The sequence below is a fragment of the Hippopotamus amphibius genome, chromosome 2 (assembly GCF_030028045.1).
Source record: "Hippopotamus amphibius kiboko isolate mHipAmp2 chromosome 2, mHipAmp2.hap2, whole genome shotgun sequence".
NCBI classification, from domain to species: Eukaryota; Metazoa; Chordata; class Mammalia; order Artiodactyla; family Hippopotamidae; genus Hippopotamus; species Hippopotamus amphibius.
Window position 1 is genome coordinate 216,470,102 of NC_080187.1, and position 21,331 is coordinate 216,491,432.

At 53.2% G+C, this 21,331-nt stretch overlaps 1 protein-coding gene across 1 annotated transcript in view; it reads right to left on the reverse strand.

Annotated features, from left to right (window-relative positions):
• The window catches only part of PSTPIP1 (proline-serine-threonine phosphatase interacting protein 1), a 42,127-nt gene extending 21,661 nt beyond the window's left edge, over positions 1–20,466 (reverse strand). The window contains exon 1 of the mRNA XM_057722392.1: positions 19,846–20,466. Coding sequence (XP_057578375.1) covers positions 19,846–19,881 — 36 coding nt within the window. The 5' untranslated portion in view covers positions 19,882–20,466. The remainder of the gene's footprint in view (positions 1–19,845) is intronic.
• Positions 20,467–21,331: the final 865 nt, after the last annotated feature.

Sequence of the window (21,331 nt, forward strand, 5' to 3'; positions counted from 1 at the left end):
GGCCACCTGGGAGAGTTCTCAGGACACAGCTGCCTCTGCCACCTGTTCTGCTGTTGATCTGACTCTCTCACCCCTGGAGTGGATTCTGAGCTCCTGGTTTAGGAAGCTGGGGGCAGGAGGTAGTCCTTGAGGAGAAGGTGTTGTTCTTCAAGGTCTGCAGAGAATCAGATGTGGTAGAGAAGGGCAGAGAGGCCACAAATTGCCCCAGCTGGCTCCGGGCCAGGCTCAGCCCACCTTCAGCAAACTCAGAGTAATGGAATCTGCTGGCCTGTAGGATGGTTAGGGCCAAGCTCATACCCTCCTCCACAAGCAGCCCCAGAAATTCCTGAGACCCAGGCTCAGCTGCCCACAGCATGACAAGCAGCGGGCCAGGGCCCTGGGTGACTACTCAGAGTCCCAGCAGGAGGAAGTCATCTCCCCACCCCTGCAGGCCTGTCCACCCCAACGTCCAGGCTGGGGTGGCTGCACCAGGCTTCCATTTCTGTGGCTTTCACTTGCCTACTAACCAGGCAGCAGACCACGGCTTCCTGCCCCTCAGCCTCTGCCCTCCCTCCGGACCCGCAGGACAAACACCTGTGGCAGTCAGGGAGGAAAATGGACCCCACCCCCACCCCGAGGGATTTACTGTGAGCTGGACACCAGTATTCAGGGCCAAATTCCACAGACCACCAGCACTGGGAACCATCTTGCCCAGTGCCCCTCAGTCCTTGGGGAAACTGAGGCCCAGAGAAGGGAATGACCTGCCTGATTTCCCACAGGCAGAGGCAGGACAAGGATTTGGACTTGCGGGACACCTGCTGTTACTCTGAGATGCCTCTCAGGGAGAGGGGCCCTGAGCAGGGAGATGCTGACCGAACCCAGCCCTGCAGCAGACACAGGGCTGCTCTTCCCTCCCAGCCCCACGCCCAGCCCCCACTCCCCAGGGGAACCCCTCTGTCCTTACTGAGACCCCCAGAGTGGAAAGAGAAGCAAAACCAGACATCCCTGGTTGCACAGTGGTTAGGAACCTGCCTGCCAATGCAGGGGACGCGGGGTTCCATCCCTGTTTGGGAAAGATCCCACATGCCACAACTACTGATCCAGTGCACCACAACTACTGAAGCCCGCGCACCTAAAGCCCGTGCTCCACAACAAAAGAAGCCACCACAATGAGGGGCCCAAGCACTGCAACAAAGAGTAGCCCCCACTTGCCGCAACTAGAGAAAGCCTGCACCCAGCAATGAAGACCCAATATAGCCAAAAAAAAAAAAAAAAGAGAGAGAGTGAGAGAAGCAAAACCAAACCGACATTGGCCATTCTGGAGGTGGTGGCAGTCAGAGGGGCCCTGCAGGCTCGGTCCTCAGGAGCTCAAGTCCCCAAAGCACTGCAGGCTCAAGAATTGGTCCGGCCTCTGCTCAGAGCACACGGGTGCCAGAGGGGCTCTGGCCAAGTGAGCCACTGTCACAAGTGACTAGACTGTTCCGAGGAAGTGCCTGGCGCCCTGGGGGCTGCTCCCTGCAGCCAGCACCCCCTCCGCCGCCTCCCCTCCACCTCCTTCTCCAGGGCACGGCTTCTGAGTCACGGCTCAGAGCTGGGCAGAGTCGGGCTCACGCAGCTGCTGATCAAATGAATTAACCGGTCATTCAATCAGTTAATCAATCAGTCCTGCAGGCTCACCGTCCAAGGCCCAGCTCCGGAGTCACCCGCTCCCGCGGGCCTGCCCCGGCCTTCCCTCCCTGCACCGTGAGGAAACTCCCCGAAGGCAGGGCCTCCCGCCTCCTTCTGTCCACCTGCAGCCTCTGTCACCTGAGAACTGCCCGTGGCCTTGCCCTCTGTGACATCACCATTTATTGAGTCCACTTGCCACGCAGCATATTCAGAATATCGCGGCTGTTTTCTTACGGAAAACGCCACGCGCCTAGGAAGGTGAGGATGGTGGGGAGGGGGACGCGAGGGGACGTGACCGCCCAAGGCCCCTCAGCTGGTAAAGGTCAGAATCCGGGATGGGAACCCAGGCCAGCTTGTCCTCGCCCACACACCTCCACCAGTCACTCAACAGGTAGCCCAGCAACTCTTTTACATTTTGAAACGTCAAAAAATGATTTAAAAAACTTTTGAAAATGATTACGCAAATTCTCTCTGCCTCAAGTTAAGGCTGTGTTTCGGTCTGTCATTCAGTTACCATGGATTCGTAGAGGCCAGCTCTGTGCCCAGGCTGGGTCAGAGGAGCGCGGCCCTGGAGAAGGGCCGGGCTGGCTCTGCAGATGTGCAGCTGAGAGCCGGCAAGCTGCCTGAGGCCCCGCCCTTGCCATGTGGCACCTAGGGCGATCCACGCCTTAGGAGGGGGCCAGCGGCGGGCAGGTGCAGTCCTCTCTTTTGGGAGACATTCCCTCAGGCCAGATGTAGGACCCCAGGCCTTTCCATCCACGCTGTGTGGCCATTCCGCACCTCCCTTTCCCCATAGAGGGGTCAGATCGGGGCTGCAGGAGGTGGCGCTCAGGGCAGCTCTGGCAGGAGGAAGCATATTCCTGCCTCAGCCTGAAGGCAGCGTGCGGGAGGCTGGGTGCCGGGATCTGCTCAGGGACAGCCCACCTGCTCCCTCCTCTGGGTGGCTCTGGCTGTGAGGCACAGTCCAGGCCCACAAGCCAGCCCCGGCCCTGCCATGCCCCCACTGGGTGGGTAGAGAGCCCATGCTGCCTTCGTACACACTGTCACTTCCTTCTTTTCACACCCATACAATTCTTGGTGGCTTCATGGGCTAGGCCACAGAGACCAGGGCTCCAAGCAAGCCACTTCCCTTCTTGGGACCTGGTTTCCTCATCGAGGAAGTGAGGGCAGAGCCAACCTCTCCTGGCCCTCACAGCCACCCTCTAGGGCACACCTCCATTGTGCAGACTGGCCACCAAGTCAGGGAGGGGGCCCAGGCCTGGCCTGAGAGGCTGGACAGAGTTCAGCCGACCAAATGTGGGTTCCCACCCCACCGTGTGGACCTGGTCATTCTCAGCCTTTACTTTCCTCCCTCCCTTCCCACCACCCAAGGTTGATCTAAGAAGCCTGTGAAATAACGTACACAGATGAGAACAGTAAACACGAGATCTGAGGCTGCCCTGAGCTGGGAACGGCGCTAAGGATCATCAGCCCCATTTTACAGATGAGAGGTTACCTAACTGGCTCGGGGGCCGCAGGGCACAACCGGGATTTGAACCCAGCTCTTCCAGGTCAGACCTTGGCTCATCCCCTCGCGTCTCTGCAAAGCCCCAAGCTCAGTAGCTGTTCAGCAAGGGGTAGCTCCCCATGCCCTACCCTGTCCCTGCCTGCCTCTCACCACCCCCACCAGACAGAACCCAGCTGCGCCTGGCTGGAAAAAATAAGTTATCTCCCTACCACACACCCTCCCCCACCAGAGGGTCCATATAAAGGCGGCAGAAGCTTTTTCAAATGTTCCCTTACATGGAATTCCAGATTATAAAGTCCTTCAGAGGACAGCTAAACCTCTAACCTTAGAGGGAGAGGCCTGGGTTTTGGTCCCAGGTCTGATCTGCCAGGAAGGAGCTGGGTAGTCTTGGTAACGTCCCTGCCTTCTCTGGGGCTCCCAGACAATGAAGTGGGTTTAGGGAGAGGAAGTAACCTTCAATTGCTCTTCCAACAGGGAGGCTGCTGTCTGTCTGCCGGCTTTTGGAAGCCATGACAACCATGGCTGCATCTTGCCTGGAGAAGTCTGAAGTCAGGGGTGGACTGGAGCTGCCCGAGAGAAGGCCAAGGGCGATTGATGCCTGGAAGGGAGCGGTTAGGAATTAGCACAGATATATTTCCTGGGAACCAAGTGGAGGCTGGGAAGGTGGCAGGGAAGAGCTGCCTGTACGTCTCTGTCCATGAGAAATGCCTGACAGTGAGGGAGAAGCCCTTGAAAGAAGCTGCATAGAGTGGACGGTGGGGTGCAGCTGGGAGGGTCAGACATGGACAGCTGCAGGGGATGGAGCGAGATAGGTCAAGGGACAAGCTCACCAAAGAAGTAATACTGCCAAGGTAGCCGGGAGAGGAAGAGCTGACCTGTGGGCATTTGCCACCCACCACACCAGCTACAGCAGCACCAGGGAAATAAGATCTTCCACCCCTTTAGGGCTTCCAACCCTGTGCCCGCAGCAGGCAGTGGGGGTGGCAGAACATGGCGACTGCAGAGACGGACCTGTCCTCTGTCCCCGTCATAGGCTTCCAACCACAGGCGAAGTGGGGAGACTGGGGAGCTTTCAAGTGAATAAGAGAGTGAGATTTTGATATGAGGTTGAACTGGAAGGAGTTAGACCTGAAAAGGACTAGAAACGCTCTAATACATGCCCAGGGGCAAGGAAGGGAGAGCTACCAGTGGCTTTGGAAGGTGGAAGAAAAACATTGTTTCCTGCTTGCGCCCTACAAAGTTCAGAAACCATTTTGTAATCAGAAACCATTTCGTAAAATGCTAACCATTCTTGTCAAAAACTTTTCTAATGACTGACGTGCTCTTGGGTCGCTAGGCTGTCTCTCTCTCTTTCTCTCTCTCTCTCTATATATGTTTTTCAGATTTTTTTGACTGCACTGTGTGGCATGCAAAACTTCCCCGACCAGAGATCGAACCCACGCCCCCCCGCAGTGGAAGTGTGGAATCTTAACCACTGGACCACCAGGGAAGCCCTATATATTTTATCTAACCTTTTTTTTTTTTTTTAAATCACTTTTTACTGGTGGAAGAGGAGACAGAACAGGGAGACTGGACTCAGGTAGCCCCAGAAGCCAAGGACGGTGATTTTGCACAACAGTTAAAGGCCGCGCGGTGCCTGGGCTGCTTTGCCCTTTCCTTTCACTGCGGTTTGATAGAAGGGACTTCTGTGGTTAAGGTGCCTACTGTGGCTGGTTTACTCGCAACTAGACCACTGCTGTTTGTCTCCTGTGGGCTGAGAAACCAAACCACTGGGATTGTCAGGACACCTGAGGTAGTGAGCCCTGAACTCTGGAGAAGGCAGCCCCCTGAAGGCAGAACGTGGGTCTGTTTGCCTACTGGGTCACGGTGCCCAGGTCTGCGTAGCAACACTCAGCAAATACACTGGACAGAGACTGAGGAAGTATCTCAGGGAGGCCCTCAAGCTGATGTAGCTTTATGGCAGCTGGCTCCTGAACTGCTCCATGGAGAAGATCAGATGATTTGCTTGCAATTCAATGACTCATTACTCAGAACCTTCAAATAAGCCAGACAGACTTGTCCCTTCTACTTTGTATGATGTGTTCAATGTATTATTATCCCCATTGTACAGATATGGAAACTGAGGCTCAGAGAAGATAAGTCAATGAGTAGCAGCCCAGCTCTTTCCACTGCCCCACAGCTAGTACCCCACAGTGGGGCTCATCTCCACCATGACTGGTTGATACATTGAGGGAAAGCAAAGGACAAGACACCCAGGTATGGCTTGGATGGTTGGATGGATGGATGGATGAATGGACCAGAGACTTCAGTGAGCAAGCTGGTTGCTTACTTAGAGTACCCCAGGAGGAGGGCTGGGGAAAGAGAAGGTCCCAGTGCTCAGCCCTTGAGGAACTATTAAGGAATATAGTCATTTGTGGACTTTGTGGGGCCATCAGGAACAGAGGCAGCATCCGTGTTTGGTGTCCTCAGAGGCTCAGCCAGGACTCACAGGGGTAGAGACAGAGGGCCAACTCCAGATCAGTACAAAGGAGGGCTTTCCAAGAGCCCAAGTGGCCCCAAATATGGAACACAGGTGAGTTGCTCTGATGGATGGAGAGCACCCCATCGCTAGGGTCTGTCTGCAGGATTCTGCAGAGAGGACTCACGTCTCAGATGATGCATCAAACTAGATGTTCTGGGTCTAGGTGTCCCCCGACTCCAATATTGGAGGGGTCCATTTATAAGCAGACAAATGTGGGGTGATTTACAACTTTTCTAAGACGGCCCAGCATAGATGTCAAAGGGAGAGAGCCAAGAAAGCAGACAGACTTTTATGTTTAAGGAACAAAAGCACTTGAATGTGGTTAGATGACCTACTCTGGGGTTTGGGATTAGAATAAGTTTCCAGAGGCCTCTAGCTCTCCGCTGAGCCCCAGTCTGAGGCCTCACCTGGGCCTGAGAGGGCCCCTCACCTGTGCAGCCCTGCTGGACGGGCCCCTGAGATGTCCAAGAACTTGACCTGGGGCCGAGCTGGACCTCAAGATTTGGGGAATCTGGAGGCCTGGGACTGGTGGTTACGTGCAGCCTTCGGAGGGGCCCTGTTAGAGCTCTGCGAATGTTCAGAGGTTCTCAGGAGTCGTAGCCAGCTGGGTGTGAGGGCTGGGGAACAACACAGGCACCAGGAGGGGGCCTACCGGGGCCTCTTATCTCAGTCACACCGACCCCAGGAGGATGCGAGGATGAGAGAGGTTACATAACTTGTCCAGGCTCAAAGAGCAATTGTGTGGGTATGAGTGGCTTCCGACTTTGTTCTTTTAAATAGGCCTCCTCCAACATCAGGAAGGAAAGGGCTCCTCGACTACCCTCCCCTCCCCCATTCTGTGAAGTACTGTTCACTTCCCCTCCGCTCTTAAAGGCCCAGCTCGATCCCCCACTTCTTCCTCCTGCTTTATGAAACCAAAATGTGTAGAAGTTAGCCCAAGCAGTGCGGCAGGGAGTGAACACAAGTCTGGCGAAGGCCTGGAGGTGGGGATGAGCCCCTCGGGTTCAGTAGCCTGGAAGCCTGATGTTCAGAGCCGTGAGCGGCTTCAAGCCCAGCCGGAGGGCGGCAGCGAGGGGTCTGAGGGGCTGGAGCAGGTGTCGGAAGAGGTAGCCTGAGGCCAGCTGGACAGGGAGCCCTGCGTCAGGCAGAGCAGGTGGGGGGACCCTCACAGGAGATAACAGGGAACCTGGGCCAGGTTCCAAGTTTGGGGGCAGGGAGCAGTGTTGGGGGGATGTGGACAGGTAGAGGCCAGCGTTCTCCATGACTCTAATTCTCAGAGAAAACTGCGATGTCAGGACTGTGCCCTTATTGCCCCATGTCACAGATGGGCAACGGAGGCTCAGCAAGGTGAGTGACTTGCCTCGGTCACACAGTTCCTTTGTAACGCCCCCACCAAGCTGATTAGGTGAGGGGTGGGGTGGCTTGTAGGATCTAGCAGTGGCGACAGCTGAGGGCAGGTGGGGACAGTGGATGGAGGGAAGGAGGGAAACGAGCCATCCCAGACTCTGAGCTCCAGAGGAGACCCTGACCCATCAGCAAGGACAGGCACTGACCATCCCCTGCACGTGGCCAGCCCCACAGGGCTCCTTGCTGCATGGGCTCCAGCTTGTGAGTGACCGGCCAGGGACTGGGGGCCGGCACCCGTAGCCCAAGTGCTGTCTCTGCACGTCCCTTTCCCCACGTACCACTCCTCCTACACCTCCTACACCTACCAGGGGATGGCCCACGGGAACACACCCTCAAGAGGAAGTCCAGACAGGGGTGTGGGAAGAGCCCAGGCTCTGGGTTCTAGTCCTGGCCAATCCCATGCACACAGACAGTGTGGCCTTGGGCAAGTTACTTAACCTCCTGTACACAGATTCCCTCCTCTGTAAAATGAGTGTGAACACACTGTCCACCTCCCAGGGGCTCTGAGGACTAATGAAATGATATATATGTAGGAATCCAACAAAGGGCACCCTGACACTTAAGGAGCTCCTAGAAAATGGTGGCCTTGGTGATTAGTATGTATCAAGTCAAAGTAGACCCAGAAAGGACAGAAAAAAGGAGAGCTGGGTTTGAATCCTAGCTGGTTTGAATCCAATCGACTGGTTGCTTCCAATCTCTCAGCTTCAATTTTTCCATCCTTAAAGTGGAACGAACGCTTGGACTCTGAGCCCTTACGGGGCTGATGTGGGGGGTCCTGCTTGGTGGCTGTGAATTGCTGCAGAGTGCGGACCGGCAGCCTCCTCTGGACTTGAGGCTTGCTCAAGAGACAGAGATGGGCCCCTGGGGCTGCAGGGGATCCCCACTCCTCACACCTTTCCCCAAAGGCAGGAATAGATCCCCACAACCCCTGGAGAAGGCCCCTCAGCTTCCTCCGCCAGCCTTGGCAGGTCCTGGGCCTCAGAGCTGACCCTGGGCTCTGGCCGCAACGCCCAAGCCCAGGGGCTTCCTGGGCTCCTGCAGGGGGTCTGCATGTGGGGCCCCTTGTCCTTCCTAGGCCATTAACTTTCATTTCACCACGTCTCTATCTTTCAACCACAGAAATGGATTTAATACAGACAAAGAGCCAGAGGCTGAGAGAGTGGAGGGACTCACCAGGGCCACACCATGAATGCGGTGGAATGCAAGCAGGGCACTGGGTGCTAAAGGCAGCGTGAGAGACACAGAAGGCGCCCTCCAAGTAAGGGTTCTGTGTTGGAGGCTGGGAAATTGCTGCACGCTGCCCGACGCAGCCAGTGCGCATCTGGGATAGAGCTGTGCTGTGGGGAAATACATCTCTAAGTGGAGCAAGGTAAAGCCTCAGGCCCTGGGGTGCTGGGGCTGTCTGAAGAAGGCTGTGCTTTCTGGGACGATTCACTGCTTCACTTTCCCTCTCGGCCCCTCGCTTGCATTCATCCGTTGGAAGGACTCAAACAAAGACCCTTGGACCCTGGAGGGCAAACTCCTCCCCTCAATGAATCTGCAGTACCCCTAGGGTTGGGGGTGATCTGAGGACTAAAATAAAAGTTCAGCAGCCTCATGGCAGCACCTGCCCTGACCTGAGACCTAGTCTCAGCCGCTGGTCTTCCCCTGGCCCTGGAATTAGCCACACTGTCCCTTTGGTTCCAGGGTCAACATCCATCCTCTTCTGGATCAGAGTGAGAACAACTGCACGCACCAGCACAGCACCTGCTTCAGGGCTGCCCTACTTCTGTGTCTCCCTGCACTGTGCAGACCCCCACTCCCCATGCTTTCAGTATCCACAATGGCTCCAGGGACACTCTCCAGATGTCTGTGTTGATTCCCTGCCTACCACCTCAACCCTGCTTGCACAGACTGACCCCAGCTGACCTCAACCTTCCTACCACCTGCAGTCGGGGGTCCCCAGGCCTGGGAAAGTGGGCTCAGAGCTGGTCGAAATGAAGGGAAAACATTCAAGAGGTGATAAAGAAGAGGACCCCTTCTGCCTCAGTGGCTGCCAGCTGGGAAGCTGGGATTCAGAAGTCCTGGTTTCCATAGGCCCCTCAGGGCTAGGCAGGCCAAGGCCAGCATGGACATCAGTTCCCTCAGGGCCTTCGCATGATCCACTAAAGAAGTCAGTGACCCCAGCCTATGGGACACTCCTTCTTGAAGAGTAAGACCTGATGGGGCCTCAAGGAAGCACAGAAGTCATGGGCCTTCTCTGGGGACCAGAGGTAGGGTGACTGTAAGGAGGAGCCCGCCATTCCCAGGGAATTCTCTCCGAGCATGTCCAGGTTTGGGAGCGTTATAGGGGGTTTGTCATAGACTGGTGGCCAGTCCAGGTTGGCAAACCTCAGTTTCCTCACCTATAAAAACTCCTCAAGTGTGGAGAAAAAGGAACCCTGCTACACTGTTAGCTGGAATGTAAATTGGTGCAGCCACTATGGAGAACAGTATGGAGGTTCCTTAAAAAACTAAAAATATGATCCAGCAATCCCATTTCTGGGCATATATTCAGAGATAACTGTAATTCGAAAAGAAACGTGCACCCCAATGTTCATAGCAGCACTATTTACGATAGCCAGGACATGGAAGCAACCTAAATGTCCATCAACAGATGAATGGATAAAGAAGGTGTGGTACACGTATACAATGGAATACCACTTAGACATAAAAAGGAATGAAATAATGCCATTTGCAGCAATAAGGATGGATCTAGAGATTATCATACTAAGCAAAGGAAGCCAGACAGGGAAAGACAAATATCGTATGATATCGCTTATATGTGGAATCTAAGAAAAAAAAGGATACAAACGAACTTATTTTCAAACCAGAAATAGATCCACAGACATAGAAAACAAACTTATGATTACCAAAGGGGAAAAGGGGAGAAGGGATTAGCAGATACACACTACTATATTATATATAAAATAGATATACTATGTCTATTTTATATACTATATACTATACTATATAGTATACTACTATATACTATAAATAAAATAGATAACCAACAAGGACCTACTGTACAATACAGGGAACCACACTCAATATTTTGTATAACCTATAAGGGAACAGAATCTGAAAAAGAATATATCAATATGTATAATATATATAACTGAATCACTTTTCTGTATACCTAAAACTAATACAACATTGTAAATCAACTATACTTTATTTTTAAAAACTAAAAATTAAAAAATTAAAAAAATAAAAACATTTCAACTCAGGACCTCAATAGCCAATAATTTTGAAAACAAAGAACAAAGTTGGAAGACTCACAATTCCTGATTTCAAAACTTACTCCAAAGCTACAGTAATTAAAATAGTGTGGTACTCTCATCAGGACAGACATATGGACCAATGGAATGGAATAGAGAGCCAGAAATAAGCACTCACATATATGATAAACTGATTTTCCACAAGGATGGCAAGACCATTCAATGTGGAAAAGACAGCCTTTTCAACAAATGGTGCTGGGGAAACTGGATATGCACATGCAAAAGAATGGAGTTGGACTCTTACTTAATACCATATACAAAAACTAACTCTTAAAAGTGAACAACAAAAAGATAAACAACCCAATTCAAAAGTAGGCAAAGGACTTGAATAGACATTTCTCTAAAGAAGATAAACAAATGGCCAGGACTTCCCAGGTGGCGCAGTGGTTAAGAATCTGCCTGCGAATGCAGCGGACACGGGTTCGATCCCTGGTCTGGGAAGATCCCACATGTCGCGGAGCAACTCAGCCCGTGTGCTGCAACTACTGAGTCTGTGCTCTAGAGCCCACGAGCCACAACTACTGAGCCCACATGCTGCAACTACTGAAGCCTGTGCTCCTAGAGCTCATGCTCTGCAACAAGAGAAGCCACCGCAACGAGAAGCCTGCACACCTCAATTAGAGAAAGGCTGTGTGCACAGTAATGAAGACTGAAAAATTCAGCCAATAAATAAATTAATTTTAAGAAGATAGATGGCCAATAAATATATTAAAATATGCTCAATATCACTGGTCATCAGGGAAATACAAATCAAAACACCAGTGAGGGACTTCCCTGGCAGTCCAGTGGTTAAGGCTCGGAGCTTCCACTGCAGGGGGCATGGGTTCAATCCCTGGTAGGGGAACTAAGATCCCATATGCAGCATAGCACAGCCATATAAATAAATAAACACATTAATTAATAATAAAATAAGGAGCCAAAGTTTGAAGAAAAAAAAAAACCCAAAACACCAATGAGATACCACTTCATGCCTACTAGAATGGCTATGATTGGGGGAAAAAACACACAGAAAATAACAAGTGTTGGTGAAGATGTGGAGAAATTGGAACCCTCGTGCATTGTTTTTTTGTTTGTGTTTTGGAAACTCGTGCATTGTTGATGGGAATGTAAATGGAGCAGCTGCTGGGGAAAATAGTTTAGCAGTTAATCAACATGTTAAACATAGGATTAACAAATGATGCAGCAACTCCACCCCTAGGTATATACCCCAAAGAATTGAAAGCAGGGATTCAAACCAGTATTATTACAGCCATGTTCATAGCGGCATTGACAGTATTCAAAACGAGGGAACGACCCAAGTGTCCGCTAACAGATGAATGGATAAACACAATAAGGTATATGTGTAGAATGGAATGTTTTTCAGCCATAAAAAGGAATGACATTCTGACACATGCTAACACATGGATGAGCCTTAAAGACATTATGTTAAATGAAATAGGACAAACATGGTCTGATTCTACTTATATGCGGTCCCTAGCATGGCAAGTTCACAGAGACAGAAAGTAGAGTAGGAGATGAGAAGAGCGAGACAGGGAGTAACGATTTAAGGGGTACAGAATTTCTGTTTGAGGTTATGAAAAAGTTCTAGAAATAGATAGTGGTGATGGTTGTACAACACTGTGAATACAACACTGTGAATGTACTGACACCGCTTAACTGCACGCTTAAAAATGGTTAAAATGGTAAATTTTATGTTACGTATATTGACCACAAAAAAGTAATTGTATAAGGTTACAAGGTTAAAAAAAAAACAGCCCTTTACCTTCTACTCATTCACAAGTGAGTCAAATGAAGTCACGTAAGTGGTAAAAGCCAGATACACGCTCATTGTCAGTGATGGCAATGCATCCGAAACACTGCAGGTACCTACACCGGTGGTTCTCAGCCTAGGCTGTGCCTTGGTAAACGGAGAACTTCAAAAAATACTGCTCCTCCATCCCGCAACGTGCATGTAATTGACCCGGGGCAGCGCCTGGGCGCTGGGATTTTTGATCCCTGCCACATTTTTTATCTCGTCTCTAACTGCTCTCCACCTCCATCACTCTGCCCCGGCCGCACAGGCCTCCTTGGCCCTGAACAGCTCAAGCACTCTCCTGACTCAGCCCATCGCCCAGCCCGTCCTGTGGCTCAGCTTCCGCTTCTCCATTTCTGCAGCTGGGAAGCCCTGATCCCATCTGGCTGCCCCATCCGCACCCTGGCTGCTAGTCTCTGGAGCACCAGCAGACGCTTCCTGTTACCCAATAGCGGGTGGCCTGTCAACGCCAGCGGGAGGGTCTGTCACTCACCCGCCTGCTCTGTCACCCATTGCTCAGGGTACCAGGTCTCAACAAACCACCACCCATTCTCACTAACGCCAAGGGCTTTCTGACCCGGCCTGGGAAGGTAGCAGCCAGGCCTAGCCCAGAAGCCCCAAAGCCCATCTGGGTGGCATCCCCAGGCCTACATTTCCTCTATAAGCCTTGGTTTTCTCTCTGTAAAGCAGGAATAAGAATACCAACCTCAAGGGCTATTGCATCTTGTTGCCTGAAGCCAGAGGAATGACTCTCTAATGGTGGAATTTAATATGCAGTGGTGAACAGTGTTGGGGAGGCATCCCGAGACTAGGAAGATCCACATATGAGGCCCACCCTGTAGGTACCTATCCAGTTACAAGTGGGGATCCCCGGAGATCTGTTCCTGGTCTGCTAACTCCCGATGCTGTGCAACAGAATGTGGTCCCCTGAGCACTGCCCGGAGCCTCTCCATCTTCAAAGCCTTTATCTTAGGTGAGAATCAATCTGACCTCCTACAGATGAGGAAATCAAAGTTCAGAGAGGGGAAAGGATTCTCCAGGTCCCCCTCAGCGAGTGACGGTGGAAGCTTCAAAGAGGCCTGTTCCCCTTCTGAGCCTGGAGGACAGGGAGTGACCGAGCCCGTGAGGGAGGCGAGGGACCTTCTGGAGCTAGCCCAGCGGGGAGCCCCCGTGTGGGCAGCCCCCAGGGCAAAGGGTACCACTCTCTCTTGCTGGAAATGAGGCAGTTTCAGTTTCCACAACAAGTTCCCTCCATCGTGCGGTTTGCAGCGTCAGCCAGGCTCTAGGCAAGGAGGGCGGGCATCCTACCCACAGCCTACGGCCTCCAAGCCTCTTTGCATGAATGGAAACATCCGTCACTGGAGAGGGTGCAAAAAGGAAGAAAGCATCTTTGCCTCCACTCAAGGCTGGTCAAGACCTTTCACCACCGGCCAGGGGCCTTCCCTTCCTACCAGTCACCCTACACAGTCCTCTGGGTCAGAAAACTCTCTTGCAAACTCACTGTGCCAGCTCCCCCTTCTACACCTTTGCCTGTGCCATTCCTCCCACCTGGAGCGCCCTTTGCCCTCCTGCCACCTCCCAAATCCTCACCCACTCTTCCAAGCCCAAGTAAGGCCCTCCATCTCCATCCCAGGGGCTGGCAACCCCAGCTGTGTGGAGGCTCCAGGAGCAGCCAGGAAAAGTCCACGAGTTCCTGGGAACTGAACCACAGCGAGGGTCTTGAGAAGCAGATCTGGTTTTCTACCAAGAATAAAATCAAAGGTGTGGATTATGTTCTTGACCCAGGACACTGCAGCCAGGAAATCCTACGGGAGAGCATCTGCAGGCATTGCAAAAGCAGGGCAAACACAGCCACAAACCTCTGCAGTCACTTACTGCCATTAGACAGCAGACCCGTCCTGTGGAGCGGGTGCTGAGGAACTGAGCTCTCAGGTCCCAGGGGACACACGCGCCACAGAGTATGTGCAGAGTATGTGAAAGAGTTCATGCTATCGAACCACAATGTCGCCTAAAAACACCATCTCAGCCTTGAAAACAGGAATTGCTTAGTCTTTTTCTTAAATACTTTCCTTTTAATGAAATACGTAATCTGTGATCACTTGCAGAAAATTATGGAGAGAAAAATCTCATTACTTCAAAAACTATGGAAACCACTGATGACATATAGGAAGCCACTCTTTCATCCAATAGGAATTATAATTGAACCAAGAACTGGCCAGTCTCCTCGGATTCAAGGGGCAGAACGTGATCAGGTCTGACAGAGCTAGGTGGCTGTCCTTGCTCTGCCCTGGACATATGACCATGAACTAGGTCCTTGACCTGCCCATGCCTCTGTTCTGGAAATGGGAGGACATTGGCAAGCCCCTCCCTGCAGGGTGGGTCTGGGGACACAGGTGGAAGGACCATCACAGTGCCTGGCACATAACAGGTACTGAACAAACAGGCATTGTTGCCGCTCCTCTGGGGATGATTTAAGTAGCTGGGACTCAGAGAGAAAAATCTTCACAGAACAGGAAATAAATACCCTCTTTTTCATTTTTAGCTGTGTAATTTAATTTTTCAATAGGTAATACATTTACATGGTTCAAAAATCAAAAACTATAAAAAAGTACATAGTGAGAACACTCACTGCCACCCAGCCCTGTAACCCACCAATCTTTTTTCTCTCATTCCCCACAAAGGTCATCACTTTAATTAATTCTCTGTGTGTCTTTCCAGAGATTCTCATTGTTAATACAAGCCTGTACTGACATCAATGCTCATTTCCCCCACTTTTCACAACAGGTCACATACAAGACATACCGCTTGGCTCTGTGCTTTTCACACAGAACACCATGCCTTGGAGAGCTTTGCAACCAGCCCAGAAAGAGGGTCCGTGCTCATCCCTTCTGACAGCCACGGCCAGGGAGGCACTGCGAAGGCAGCAGGTGGCGGCAAAGGAAGGACAGCCAGGGGCCTCTCTCTCCCACCTCCTGCCTCTACAATCCCCTGTGTCTTGGGCGGACCCCCTCCTCAGCCACCGGCCTCCTCAGCCTTCAAGGCCACAGGGCCCTGCCTTGCTGCAATTCCACCCACGACGTCTGAGTGGGCTTCGGTTCCCAGCAGAGCCCCTCCAGGCCCAGTCCTCCCAGCCCCGCTCCAGGCCACTCTGGTCCCTTTTTCCTGGAGGAAAAGGCTCCTGCCCAGCCAGAGGACTATGAGGGGTCCCAACGCGGCTGCTAGGGCCAAATGCTAGAGAACTGGCCCCACTCCTTCACCCAGGAATGCCTCCTCTTCTGGGAAGCTACCCCAGAAGTAGCCCTCAAGTGCAAAACCTTGGTACACAAAGATCTACCCAGTGCATCACTGTCCAGAATGCTAAATAACTGGCAGTAACCTAAATGTCCAGCAATAGGGGATTGGGTCCATTAGTCATAGCATGTGCGCCAAATCCACAAGCTGGAGGACCGTGCCGTCATTAACAGTGGTGTTTTGAAGATGAGGAAATCACGCTCAGGCCCACACGTGTTCAAAACAGAATTGGGATGAAAAGAGGCAGGTCCCCCCCAGACTCCTCCTCAGTGGAGAGCCCCAGAGTCTCAGAACTGGGAAGGGGAAGAGGCAACAGCAGCTGATCAGACACTTGGGGCCTGAGTCCCCTCTCCCCACCCCCACCCCGTGCATCCCTGGTGAGTCATTCCCCCACCCAAGGAAGTGGTACCTCCTTCTGTTCTCTGTTGGGGAGCTCAGCTCCTCCCAGTTTGGCACAGAGGTTTCCAGATGAAGCTGGAGCCCAGCCTCAACGGGGAGAGAGGTGACCTCAAGTCAGAGGGAAAAGTTCAGGCCTGTCTGTCCCCCTTGAAGTTACCTGCTCAAAGCTGGGGCGGCGGGGAGGCAAGGGCAGGGAAGGGTAGTGTATGTGGCCCTTACTTTTCCTTTTAACAACCCCAAAAGGGACAGGATCTTACTAAAAGCTAGTCCAGAGCTAGACTTTCCCTCCTAAAACAATATCCAGTGACTTCTCTGCAAAGGTGGTTGGATATATAGGTCTGGGAAGCACTGAGAGGGTAGGAGCGGAAAGCGCAGCTCAGAGCACCGCTGAGGGTGTGCCCTGTGCCTGGCCCAGTTACCAGAGACCCTCGGTTTCCAGCTCTGGATCCTGACTTCCTCGAGGGCAAGACAGTCTCATTCATCTGACTGGCTGTGGGGGTGAGGATGGGAGGCCCAGCTTAGACTACCTGGCAGAGAACCCTTCTCAACAAGTATTTATAGAATGTCACTAAAGTACAGTGAAGGAGAAGATAGGTTCAGGAAGGCAGTAGGACGGTGGAGGCATTTACTGTTCATTCACTTATTCTATAAACATTGACTGAACACATAGGCCACTCGCCAGCCCTGTACTGAGGAGGCAGACAGGTGTTTCTTGCAATACAATTTGGCTGCTGCTGGGAGCAGAGCCACTGGCGAGGAAAGCTGTGTGTACCGAGGAAAGGGGTGGTTACCCTGCATTCTCTGGGCTTCTGTGCCCCTCGGTGCTGAGTCAGGTTCTATGAGCTCTAAGAGGCCCTCAGCTCAGGCACTTGGTATTCTCATCCTCGGCCTTGTCTCGCTGACAGCCCCTGCTCTGAGGCTCAGCCACAGACTTCCTGCAAACTGTGATGTCCTTTATCACTCTGTGTGTTTCACAGAAATCAAATTATCCCTTCCCTCCCGCTGTGGCTAGCCCGCCCTGCCTCACTCCCACAGCAGCCTGCGTCTGAAAGTTCTGCTGAAGATAAAAGCAAGCTATAAATAAATACTGTGTGGCCGCACTGACAAAATTGCAAATAGAGGCCTACTGAGGGACAGGACTGGTCTGCTCCCACCACTTCTGCACCACTATGTCTTCTTTTTATATATATATATATTTTGTCTCCTCTCTTGCTATCAGGCTACCAGTTACCTGTGAAACTGTCTCTAACAGTTCAGGCCCACCTATGTTTAATCAAACACAGATCCCTACTATCTGCTGTATCTATAGGTTGAAAGACCATATGACCAAGCTTGTTAAAATTGTGAGTGAGAGCAGAGTTCATGGGCCCTAACTAAAAGCTATCGGCCATCTCGTATGAGTAAAGCATATAAGCTTTAATGCAAGCTCTTAGCTCCTCAGAAACCACTTTTGTTTCCCTCCTTATCATGAGCTGGTGCTGTAAACAGGGCTGGCTCTCGCCTGTGTTCTGGATGGTTGAGGTTGCCAGGTAACTGCAGTGCTGTGGTATTAGACAGGATCCTTCTAGTTCAGAGGCTTCCTACCACTATAGGCTAACCATTTTCAAACAGTTTGCTATCAAGCTATCGGCGTTGCTTTGGGCTGGGGTAGGGGAAAGCCAGGGAGAGGGGCAGGCTGGACCCTGTCCCTAATATCCCCATGGCAGTTAGATCATTAAGTCTTTTCCATTTTACAGATTTGTCTGTAAATTGGGCTTTAAAAGACTTCTATGGACCTCATCTGCGTCAGATCTTACTTCTCTGGGAGCTAGGAAGGACGGTTTTTCTCCCTCCTTCGCCAATACGGCCTAAAGATCCAGTGATGGGCCTTTGTGCTAGAGGAGCGATGAAGCGCCTGGATATACAGGTCTGCGAGGCAATGAGAGGGTAGGAGAGGCCAGCCTGTCTGGGTTTCATCCCAGCTGTGTGACTTTGGGCAAATGACTTGGGCTCTCCGTGCCTCAGCCTCCTCCTGTGACTAATAGGGATACCAATAGCATCTCCTTCCTCGGTTTAAGTGAGTGCCTAGATACATAGTCCTGAGAATGGTGCCTGGCACATCTTTAACGCTCAGTAACTGTTAGTTGCCCTTATGGGCTGGGCCGGGGTGAGCATCTGGGAGACGTGCTAGAATTCAGAGCCCTGAGAGCACTGATGCTGCCACTGACCTTCTGGGGCATCTGCCCAGGCTCAGTGTGAGAGGCTCCCATCGGCTACTTCTTTCCCTCCCTAGGGAAGCTGCACCCTCACCCCAGGCCCAGGGAGCCGGCAGTGGTGGAGACGGGGCACCTGCAGGCCGTGAAGCCGGCAGCGGCTCAGAGGTGGGGCAAGCACAGAGCGTGGGCGGGATACCGCTCAGGAAGCTGTCACAGGTGGGGGCTGCCACCACACCCTGCTCCCCTTGTACCATTCCCCGCCGCCCAGATCCTGCCTTAGGGCTTCTCCTCAGCCCAGCTCTGTCCTAGGGAAGGTGGACCCAGGGGCTGGACTGGGACAGATGTCCTGGAGCTAAAATACAGTCAGGGGGTGTCCTGGCCTGCCGTGGGCTACTGAGCACCTGGGTTTTCAGGCCCTGTCCTTTCCCCAACTTTGCACTCCAAGTCAGAGCAGTGATGTAGTGACTCACTGTCCAGCCTGTCTCCCCGGCAACGGCAGCCCCTCGTCCCTCGCACGGGCCCCAGCTGCCAGCCTGGTGCTTGGAATGGGCCAAGCCAGGTCTGCCTCCCTTGGTTCCTCTGGGCTGGTCCCAGCCCCTCTTTGTAGAGATGGGGAAAAGGAGGCCCAGGGAGGCAGCCTTCCGCCCACTGGGCGGTCAGTGCAGGCGGGAAGCATGCCATTCACACACTGGCCATGGGCCCCAAGCGGAGCGTGGCCCAGAAGGGAAGGAAGACCTGGCTCCTTAGCTCTCGTCCTCCTGGCCGGAGGCCCCAGGAAGGGGCCTAGGGAGGCCAGGCCGTCGGCTGAGTCCATGCAGACTGAGCAAAGAGCCAGGTGTCCTCTGAGGGGCTGGAGGGGTACCCTCAGGACAGCTTCATTCCCCAGCTCTAACCAGAGAGCTCTCAGCTTTTCCCTACGAACCTCTGGGCACAGCCAGAGCTTGAGGAGCAGAGGGGGAGGTTGAGACAGCTGGAAAAAAGCTGAAGGCATCTGGGGTCCAAACTGGGCTTGCAGGCAGGGTGGCCTGGGCCAAGCAATTTCACCCCCAAGAGCCAGCTGGGTGCTGGAATTTCACAAGGAAAAGACTTGATTTACACGTGCACTGAAGTTAAGACAGCGCGCAAGGAATCTCCCAGCCCTGTCGCCTCCTCAAAGGACCCCCAAGGTCTACAAGGAAGAGGGGTTGGGTGAGGGGAAGAGAATTCCCATTCGGTGCTCCCTCAACGGTGCGGGGGGGATTTTGTTACATTAGATCACCTTGTTGAACCCTCCCATTCAGTTGGTATGTTTATTCATATTTCTCTCTACTATATAGATGGGGGAAAATGAAGCTCAGAGAGGTGAAATGACTTGTCCAGCCTCGAAACAGCAGAGCCAAGATCCAAATTCAAGTTTCTCTGGTCCCCAAACCTGTGACGCCCCCTCCCTCCTCTGCCTCACAAGACCTCGTCAAGCTCCCACCCATATATCAGACACTCCTACAAAGCTCCTGCTGTGGGGAGGGGGTCTCTCAGGGGAAAATCAGCCCTGGGGGCACAGCAAATATCCTTCACTCACTGTATTGAAGTTTGCAGAGAAATCAGTACCCCAGACGGAGGACCCCCCTTCCTCTTTCAACTCAGAAGCAGCCCAGGTCACCTCCACAAAGGTAAAGACCAAAAATCAACCACTGTTTTTATGAGAAAACCCCTCCTCTGGGAGCCACATCCCCACCCACTGCCCAGGAGAAATTTTGGCCAAGCCGGCCTCACTCCGCTTGCTCAAACCCACCGCCTTCTTCACTCACCCAAAAGGCATCTTTGAACTGAAGCTGGGGCATCATCGTCAGGCGACTGCCACGGCAAAGCTCGCTCTGCTGCCACAGACAGGGCTGAACGAGGGCCGGGAGCCAGGCGCACCGTCCCAGTCCCGGCAGGGCTGGCCCAGAGCCCCCCTCCCTGGCCGGCGCCGTCTGCAGCGCCTCAGAAGGCAGCCGTGAGCCAGAGACGGCCGGAGGGAGGAAAAGGGCTCAACCTGTTTTGTTTGGGGCTAGATTCAGCGGCAAAATGAGGAAGGACTGGTGCCCAGCGATGGGAGGGCGGGTCCCAGGGTCCGGCCCAGCCCCTCGACAGCCCTGCGGAGATGGAGGACACAGTCCAGGCTTCAGGACGGAGAGCAGGGATGCCAGCCCCGTGTGTGGGGAGGCCGTGGCCAGCAGCAGAGGCAGCCTGCGGCCTGCGCAGGAAGGTTTGTGCAACCTCCCTGGGGCAGGCTCCAGGGCCGTCACCCCACAGGAAGTGGAGCCGCTGTGCTCCCCTGTGAGCCCCGCCTGCCACCTGCCGCCTTGCTACTTGCCTCCACATGCTCGCTTCCGACGCCCTATCTGGGCCGCTCTCAGACGCCATAAACTTAGGGAGACTGAGGCCCACCGAAGCTGTGGGCAAGGAGGAGAGCAGGAACCCAGGTGCTGTCACCCACCATCCCAGCCCTGCCCCAGACCGGGTCCAGAGACGCTAGAGTCTCCACCCCTTACCAGCAAACCATTTCGGGGAGGGAGGGGCTCACCCAAGCCTAGCACGTCATCAGACCCTGGGGGCATGTTGCCCCAATCCACATCCTGCCCTCGAGGAGCCCACAGTCTGGCGGTAGACATGGCTGGGGGCGGGGGGAGCCCTGAGAGCACAGAGGTAACTAGCCAAGGGAGAACAGCCTTGTGGACACGGCCTCCCCACCAAGTGCGCTGTCTGTTATCACCTTGGGAAGAGCCCTGGGGAGCCAGGGCCTGCCCGCTCAGCAGAAGATGCCGGCAGGGTGGCCAGCGCCCAGGGTGTGTAGGCAGGAAGGGATGAATCAGGCTCGTCCACAAATCACCACCCTCGGCAATACCTCCCTTACCATTGACTGGTGGTGATTAGACAGATAAGAGCTGCCGCAGGAGAAAGCTAAGCTACCAAATGCCAGTTATGCAAGCTCAGGGTTAGAGGTGGGGCACACCCATGTTCCTGAAATAACCACCCAAGAGAGCACACATCAGGGAGAACTGCAGAGCTGTGGGGCTCCCGTAGCAGCCCCCTACCTCCAGCATCCTCGGGGTCTAGCTAACAAACGTCTCCACCATTGAAGGCACCCCAGTCGGGTTTTCTGCTGCGCGTAGCTGAAGGCAGCTAACGTAAATATCACTTTGAACCCTGAAGGCCAAATGCTGAGGCTGCAGCTCATTCCAATGGTATCACCACCTCCAATAGCACCAGCTCAGCCTCCCTGGTCGTGGCTTTTCCATCTGCCAGATGGGG